We start from the raw sequence: 8,391 nt of genomic DNA, 5'->3' as shown, positions 1-8,391 counted from the left end.
CTATGACTGTAGGCTATATTTGATTGACTGTATATGTAATGGTTTTCGGGTAATGTTAGCATCAGACATCAATCTACCGTCTGAAGGGAGTTTGTAACCTACTTACCTGTCCCTAACCCTAACCCTAGACCACATTCTCGTCCTCATTGGTAACTGAATCTAAAGGTAAACCAGAGGTAAATCACAATTATGGGAAAAATATATTCCCAGTGTTGGTTTTCATCGACCAATAACATGTAACTTTGTTACAGTACAGGGGACATAATTTACTGTACTGCGAGCTGCGATTCAATCTATTTGATTTATGTGTCATTCGACCAATTCAGAGAGACCTCATGAATCATTCAATAGTCCAGAGATGACACCGGAATGGGCCAATGGTAGGCCCCCGGGGGCGTTCCTTCCGTACGTAACGTAACGCGCCCTCCTCCAGGGTAGGAAAACATTACGGACGGTGAGTGTGGACCGTGTCAGGAAAAATAGCTTCTTGGATTTTTTTTTTTACTCCAGGGTTGGAATACTTTTTTTTGTGGTGGGGGGGGTCTACATGTTTTGTTACAGGAACAAATCCATGTATCTGTCGTCTTGGAATTGAGTTGTAGTAATCTTCACGGAGCTTGTTTTCTCACCTGGGAGGACGCCGAGTCCCGTCAGCTGGCGGTCGGGATAACTATTTCCGCCGTGTTGTTCGTGGTATGACGGCTAGCTGATAGCTGGGACCGCTGCAATGCTAGGTGGTAATGAGCCAGATCGCTTTTTTAGCTGAAACAGTTTAAGTGGATATTAAAAGGTACGTATCTTTCACACATGTTAGCTACTCCGTCTAGTCCTAGCAAGTAGGTGGATATGCTAACTTAATGTGCGGTAAACCAGCTCCAGTTTTAAGTTTCAGCTAGTGCTTGCTGCAAGCTAGCCGAGTAGCATGTTATGGCTAGCTTTTAAGGTTTTCACGTTCAAGTCCCATTGATTTAGCTGTTGTCTATCTGATTAGCTAGTTAGGTAGCTAAGATAACAAGCTAACCGTAGCTAGATATCCATCCTTGGCTGAAGCCTAGATTGAAACTAAGGTTAGTTAATGACACCCGGGACTCTCTCCAGTCTGTGTGGACCGATCCCAGGTTATCTAATTCCTTTACTTTTTGCTAGAGAATATACATTTAATTTCTATCTACTGTTCGCTACTTATCTATTAATATACATTTCATTTCTATCTACTGTTCGCTACCTGGATATGTAACTCTCAGGTATTGTAACTCGAAACGTGACCGATAGTATAGTAATCACTGATTGAGTGACATGTGTTTGTAGCGGACACCGCCAGTGGTGCCAGGTTGTCACTTATTAGAGGTTTTCAACGGGACTCGGTGTTCTGGGAATCCGGTGACGCCGGGGGATAGCCCTGTAACGGTACCTCCGGTTGTTTTCTCTGCTTGATAATCCAGATTTTATATGACACTTTTCGCTAGTTTTATATTTTTTATTGGTCAAGAAGACTATTTTATTGACAGGCAATAGTCGTCATATGGATGATGTGTTGTTTTGTTAGGTGACAATGGTGCTAGTTATCTGGCCATTTTTTAAATATTGTTTTGCAAGGATAATGCATGATGGGTCCAGTACAGTTACTGCTCTGGACCAGGTGCATCATGGGTCAGTACAGTTACTGCTCTGGACCAGGTGCATCATGGGTCAGTACAGTTACTGCTCTGGACTAGGTGCATCATGGGTCAGTACAGTTACTGCTCTGGACCAGGTGCATCATGGGTCAGTACAGTTACTGCTCTGGACCAGGTGCATCATGGGTCAGTACAGTTACTGCTCTGGACCAGGTGCATCATGGGTCAGTACAGTTACTGCTCTGGACTAGGTGCATCATGGGTCAGTACAGTTACTGCTCTGGACCAGGTGCATCATGGGTCAGTACAGTTACTGCTCTGGACCAGGTGCATCATGGGTCAGTACAGTTACTGCTCTGGACCAGGTGCATCATGGGTCAGTACAGTTACTGCTCTGGACCAGGTGCATCATGGGTCAGTACAGTTACTGCTCTGGACTAGGTGCATCATGGGTCAGTACAGTTACTGCTCTGGACCAGGTGCATCATGGGTCAGTACAGTTACTGCTCTGGACCAGGTGCATCATGGGTCAGTACAGTTACTGCTCTGGACCAGGTGCATCATGGGTCAGTACAGTTACTGCTCTGGACTAGGTGCATCATGGGTCAGTACAGTTACTGCTCTGGACCAGGTGCATCATGGGTCAGTACAGTTACTGCTCTGGACCAGGTGCATCATGGGTCAGTACAGTTACTGCTCTGGACCAGGTGCATCATGGGTCAGTACAGTTACTGCTCTGGACCAGGTGGTTCATGGGTCAGTACAGTTACTGCTCTGGACCAGGTGGATCATGGGTCAGTACAGTTACTGCTCTGGACCAGGTGGACCATGGGTCAGTACAGTTACTGCTCTGGACCAGGTGGACCATGGGTCAGTACATGATTCATCAGCTGATGATTAAACAAATCTAACGGTTTTCTAAGTTTTAGGATGTGGTATGGTGTGTGGTGTGTTATGGTGTGGTGTGGTGTACCCCAAGGAATGGGGAGTGGAATGACCAAATGACGATCCGAGATCCACAAGCTATGATGACAGTCTTGTGTTTCAGTGGTCCTGGTCCAAATAGAGTAGTCTTGTCATAGCGGTCTAAGAACAGTTATTATACTGTGTTTCAGTGGTCGTAGTCCCAATAGAGTAATCTTGTCATAGCGGTCTAAGAACAGTTATTATGTTGTGGATTTGCCCGTACCGTATGTATATCTTTTCACGTGTGTGTGTGTGTGTGTGTGTGATGACATACACAGGTACGACTGCAGAATTTGGGGTGTGTTCTTTGCATCAGGCATCCCCCCTCTGCTCTCCCTCCAACGTGTAACTCTGTTCCTTTCTTCTCCTATATAGGTTGTTCGAGACAAAGGATACGGAATACCTGGTTTTTGTATGATTCTGAAACGTTATTCTTCACTACATTTACCAGCATGCACAGCGGCAGATGTGACAGCCACCGAGGCAGAGATTCCACAAGCCTTCAATGTGTTTGTTCTGGATGTTTTTGAAGGCATGTCTCCTCCACCGCGAGAGAAACCACTGACTTTGGATTGTCCCCCGTTTTCTATTTTTCGGATCAAATATTAACTATGTGTCGACGCAGCCGCTTGGATTTGTTTGGATACATTTAACACTTTGAAGTGAGTCGGACGGGAAAATCGACAAAAAGGAGAGACCAGTAAAACATAAAGGATCCTTTTCCCCCTAAAGAAATATCATGGCCTCTGTGTGGAAAAGATTACAACGAGTGGGGAAACACGCGTCCAAGTTTCAGTTCGTTGCTTCCTATCAGGAGCTGATGGTGGAATCCACGAAGAAATGGTTAGTTGGGACATTGACTACACACACACCACACACAGGAAGGGCTGGTAGTGAGTATTGTAGTGTTTAGGTAAGGAAATAGACAGTAGAGTTGGGACACAGCCTGCAGATGTGTTTCAGTAGTAGCGTGCCCTGAGTCACTGGCATTCTAACACGCCTGCGATCCGGGACAGATGTTAACGTGTTGGAGAATGGCATGACAAAAATGCCTGTCTTCGAGCGAAGAGAGGGGATGGGATGGGAGGAGAGGAGAGGAGAGGGGATGGGAGCTACTGTCAGAACCGTTTATTGTGCTCTCAGAGGGGTGTGTGTGTCAGAGAGAGGGGTGTGTGTGTCAGAGAGAGGGGTGTGTGTGTCAGAGAGAGGGGTGTGTGTGTCAGAGAGAGGGGTTGTGTGTGTCAGAGAGAGGGGTGTGTGTCAGAGAGAGGGGGTGTGTGTCAGAGAGAGGGGGGTGTGTGTCAGAGAGAGGGGTGTGTGTGTGTCAGAGAGAGGGGTGTGTGTGTGTGTCAGAGAGAGGGGTGTGTGTGTGTGTCAGAGAGAGGGGTGTGTGTGTGTGTCAGAGAGAGGGGTGTGTGTGTGTGTCAGAGAGAGGGGTGTGTGTGTGTGTCAGAGAGAGGGGTGTGTGTGTGTGTGTCAGAGAGAGGGGTGTGTGTGTGTGTGTCAGAGAGAGGGGTGTGTGTGTGTGTGTGTGTGTGTGTGTGTGTGTCAGAGAGAGGTGTGTGTGTGTCAGAGAGAGGTGTGTGTGTGTCAGAGAGAGGTGTGTGTATGTGTCAGAGAGAGGGGTGTGTGTGTCAGAGGTGTGTGTGTCAGAGAGAGGTTGTGTGTGTGTGTGTGTCAGAGAGGTGTGTGTGTGTCAGAGAGAGAGGTGTGTGTATGTGTCAGAGAGAGGTGTGTGTCAGAGAGAGGGGTGTGTGTGTCAGAGAGAGGTTGTGTGTGTGTGTGTGTCAGAGAGGTGTGTGTGTGTGTGTCAGAGAGAGGGGTGTGTGTCAGAGAGAGGGGTGTGTGTGTGTGTGTCAGAGAGAGGGGTGTGTGTGTGTGTCAGAGAGAGGGGTGTGTGTGTGTGTGTGTCAGAGAGAGGTGTGTGTGTGTCAGAGAGAGGTGTGTGTGTGTGTCAGAGAGAGGGGTGTGTGTGTGTGTCAGAGAGAGGGGTGTGTGTGTGTGTCAGAGAGAGAGGGGTGTGTGTGTGTGTCAGAGAGAGGTGTGTGTGTGTGTCAGAGAGAGATGTGTGTGTGTGTCAGAGAGAGGGGTGTGTGTGTCAGAGGTGTGTGTGTCAGAGAGAGGTGTGTGTGTGTGTGTGTCAGAGAGAGGGGTGTGTGTCAGAGAGAGGTGTGTGTGTGTGTGTGTGTGTCAGAGAGGTGTGTGTCAGAGAGAGGGGTGTGTGTGTGTGTGTGTCAGAGAGAGGGGTGTGTGTGTGTCAGAGAGAGGGGTGTGTGTGTGTGTCAGAGAGAGGGGTGTGTGTGTCAGAGAGAGGTGTGTGTATGTGTGTGTGTGTGTGTGTGTCAGAGGGGTGTGTGTGTGTCAGAGAGGGGTGTGTGTGTCAGAGAGAGGGGTGTGTGTGTGTGTGTCAGAGAGAGGGGTGTGTGTGTGTCAGAGAGAGGGGTGTGTGTGTGTGTGTGTGTGTCAGAGAGAGGTGTGTGTGTGTCAGAGAGAGGTGTGTGTGTGTCAGAGAGGTGTGTGTGTGTCAGAGAGAGGGGTGTGTGTGTGTGTCAGAGAGAGGGGGGTGTGTGTCAGAGAGAGGGGTGTGTGTGTCAGAGAGAGGGGTGTGTGTGTGTCAGAGAGAGGTGTGTGTGTGTGTCAGAGGTGTGTTTTCCCATGGCTGAAGTGTGATCAGTATTTAACACAGAATCAATGGGTGACAGAGCCACACACACGCTCTTTCTCAATTGGTCTCTCATCTATTCCTTGCGTCCGTCCTCTCCTCGCCTCTCTCTAAAAACCTCTCGCCTCTCTCTAAAATCTCCTCTCCTCTCTCTAAAATCTCCTCTCCTCTCTCTAAAACCTCCTCTCTCCTCGCCTCTCTCTAAAACCTCCTCTCTCCTCGCCTCTCTCTAAAACCTCCTCTCTCCTCGCCTCTCTCTAAAACCTCCTCTCTCCTCGCCTCTCTCTAAAACCTCCTCTCGCCTCTAAAACCTCCTCTCTCCTCGCTCTAAAACCTCCTCTCTCCTCGCTCTAAAACCTCCTCTCTCCTCGCTCTAAAACCTCCTCTCTCCTCTCAATTCAATTCAAGGGCTTTATTGGCATGGGAAACATGTGTTAACATTGCCAAAGCAAGTGAGGTAGATAATATATAAAGTGAAATAAACAATAAAAATTAACAGTAGACATTACACATTCAGAAGTTTCAAAACAATAAAGACATTACAAATGTCATATTATATATTCAGTGTTGTAACAATGTACAAATGGTTAAAGGACACAAGGGAAAATAAATAAGCATAAATATGGGTGTATTTACAATGGTGTTTGTTCTTCACTGGTTGCCCTTTTCTCGTGGCAACAGGTCACACATCTTGCTGCTGTGATGGCACACTGTGGTATTTCACCCAGTAGATATGGGAGTTTATCAAAATTGGGTTTTCATATTCTTTATGGAATCTGAGAAAAATATGTGTCTCTAATATGGTCATACATTGGCAGGAGGATAGGAAGTGCAGCTCAGTTTCCACCTCATTTTGTGGGCAGTGAGCACATAGCCGTCTTCTCTTGAGAGCCATGTCTGCCTACGGTGGCCTTTCTCAATAGCAAGGCTATGCTCACTGAGTCTGGTACATAGTCAAGGCTTTCCTTAATTTGTGGGTCAGTCAACAGTGGTCAGGTATTCTGCCGCTGTGTACTCTCTGTGTAGGGCCAAATAGCATTCTAGTATTGCTCTGTTTTTTTTTTGTTAATTCTTTCCAATGTGTCAAGTAATTATCTTTTTGTTTTCTCATGATTTGGTTGGGTCTAATTGTGCTGTTGTCCTGGGGCTCTGTGGGTGTGTTTGTGTTTGGTGAACAGAGCCCCAGACCAGCTTGCTTAGGGGACTCTTCTCCAGGTTCATCTCTCTGTAGGTGATGGCTTTGTTATGGAAGGTTTTGGGAATCGCTTCCTTTTAGGTGTTTATAGAATTTAACGTGCTCTTTTCTGGATTTGGATAATTAGTGGGTATCGGCCTAATTCTGCTCTGCATGCATTATTTGGTGTTCTACGTTGTACACGGTGGTTTGTCCCATTTTGTGAAGTCCTTGGTTGGTGAGTGGACCCCAGACCTCACAACCATAAAGGGCAATGGGCTCTATGACTGATTCAAGTAATTTTTTAGCCAAATCCTAATTGGTATGTTGAAATTTATGTTCCTTTTGATGGCATAGAATGCCCTTCTTGCCTTGCCTCTCAGATCATTCACAGCTTTGTGGCAGTTACCTGTGGTGCTGATGTTTAGGCCAAGGTATGTATAGTTTTTTGTGTGCTCTATGGCAACAGTGTCTAGATGGAATTTGTATTTGTGGTCCTGGTGACTGGACCTTTTTTGGAACACCATTATTTTGGTCTTACTGCTAAAACCTCCTCTCGCCTCGCTCTAAAACCTCCTCTCTCCTCGCCTCTCTCTATAATCTCCTCTCTCTAAAACCTCCTCTCGCCTCGCTCTAAAACCTCCTCTCTTCGCCTCGCTCTAAAACCTCCTCGCCTCGCTCTAAAACCTCCCCTCGCCTCGCTCTAAAACCTCCTCTCTCTCCTCTCCTCTCTCTAAAACCTCCTCGCCTCTCTCTAAAACCTCCTCTCTCCTCGCCTCTCTAAAGCCTCCTTCTAAAAACCTCCTCTCCTCTCTCCTCGCCTCTCTAAAACCTCCTCTCGCCTCTCTCTAAAACCTCCTCTCCCTTCTCTAAAACCTCCTCTCTCTCTCTCTAAAACCTCCTCTCTCCTTTCTCTAAAACCTCCTCTCGCCTCTCTCTAAAACCTCCTCTCGCCTCTCTCTAAAACCTCCTCTCGCCTCTCTCTAAAACCTCCTCTCGCATCGCCTCTCTCTAAAACCTCCTCTCGCATCGCCTCTCTCTAAAACCTCCTCTCGCATCGCCTCTCTCTAAAACCTCCTCTCGCATCACCTCTCTAAAACCTCCTCCCGCCTCTTTTTTGCTACTTTAGTTTATTTAGTACATTTTTTAACACTATTTCTTGAACTGCGTTATTGGTTAAGGGCTGTAAGTAAGCATTTCACGGTAAGATCTACACCTGTTGTAATCGGCGCATGTGACAAATTTGTTTTGATATGCCTTCATCAGGGTCTTCATCAGGGTCTTCTGTAAAGTCCCTGAGTCAGCTTTCAGAGAAGGTCAATCCAGAAATCTGCTCTTCTGTTTACCACAGCATTTCCTGTCTCCAAAAGCCACAACCTTTCTCTCAATTCATTTAATGGCTTTATTAGCATGGGAAACATATGTTAACATTACCAAAGCAAGTGAGGTAGATGATAAACAAGAATATTTAACAATAGACATTATACTCACACACTCTCTCTCGCTCTTTCTATCCCCCTCTCTCTCTCTCCGTCTCTATCCCCCTCTCTCTCTCTCCGTCTCTACCCCCTCCTCTCTCTCCGTCTCTATCCCTCTCTCTCTCTCCGTCTCTATCCCTCTCTCTCTCTCCGTCTCTATCCCCCTCTCTCTCTGTCTCTATCCCCCTCTCTCTCTCTGTCTCTATCCCCCTCTCTCTCTCTGTCTCTATCCCCCTCTCTCTCTCGTCTCTATCCCTCCTCTCTCTCCGTCTCTATCCCCCTCTCTCTCCGTCTCTATCCCCCTCTCTCTCCGTCTCTATCCCCCTCTCTCTCCGTCTCTATCCCCCTCTCTCTCTCGTCTCTACCCCCTCTCTCTCTCCGTCTCTATCCCCCTCTCTCTCTCCGTCTCTATCCCTCTCTCTCTCTCCGTCTCTATCCCCCTCTCTCTCCGTCTCTATCCCTCTCTCTCTCTCCGTCTCTATCCCTCTCTCTCTC

The 8,391-nt window shown here is 47.3% G+C and overlaps 1 protein-coding gene across 1 annotated transcript in view; it reads left to right on the top strand.

Annotated features, from left to right (window-relative positions):
• The first annotated feature begins 438 nt into the window (after positions 1–438).
• LOC116359745 (EH domain-binding protein 1-like) overlaps positions 439–8,391 on the top strand; it is a 45,654-nt gene continuing 37,701 nt past the window's right edge. The window contains exons 1-2 of the mRNA XM_031813206.1: positions 439–790; positions 2,958–3,425. Of these exons, the coding sequence (XP_031669066.1) occupies positions 3,322–3,425 (104 nt within the window). The 5' untranslated portion in view covers positions 439–790; positions 2,958–3,321. The remainder of the gene's footprint in view (positions 791–2,957; positions 3,426–8,391) is intronic.

This window comes from Oncorhynchus kisutch, unplaced genomic scaffold, assembly GCF_002021735.2.
Source record: "Oncorhynchus kisutch isolate 150728-3 unplaced genomic scaffold, Okis_V2 Okis04b-Okis11a_hom, whole genome shotgun sequence".
NCBI classification, from domain to species: domain Eukaryota; kingdom Metazoa; phylum Chordata; class Actinopteri; order Salmoniformes; family Salmonidae; genus Oncorhynchus; species Oncorhynchus kisutch.
This window is presented reverse-complemented; position numbering and strand designations above follow the sequence as displayed.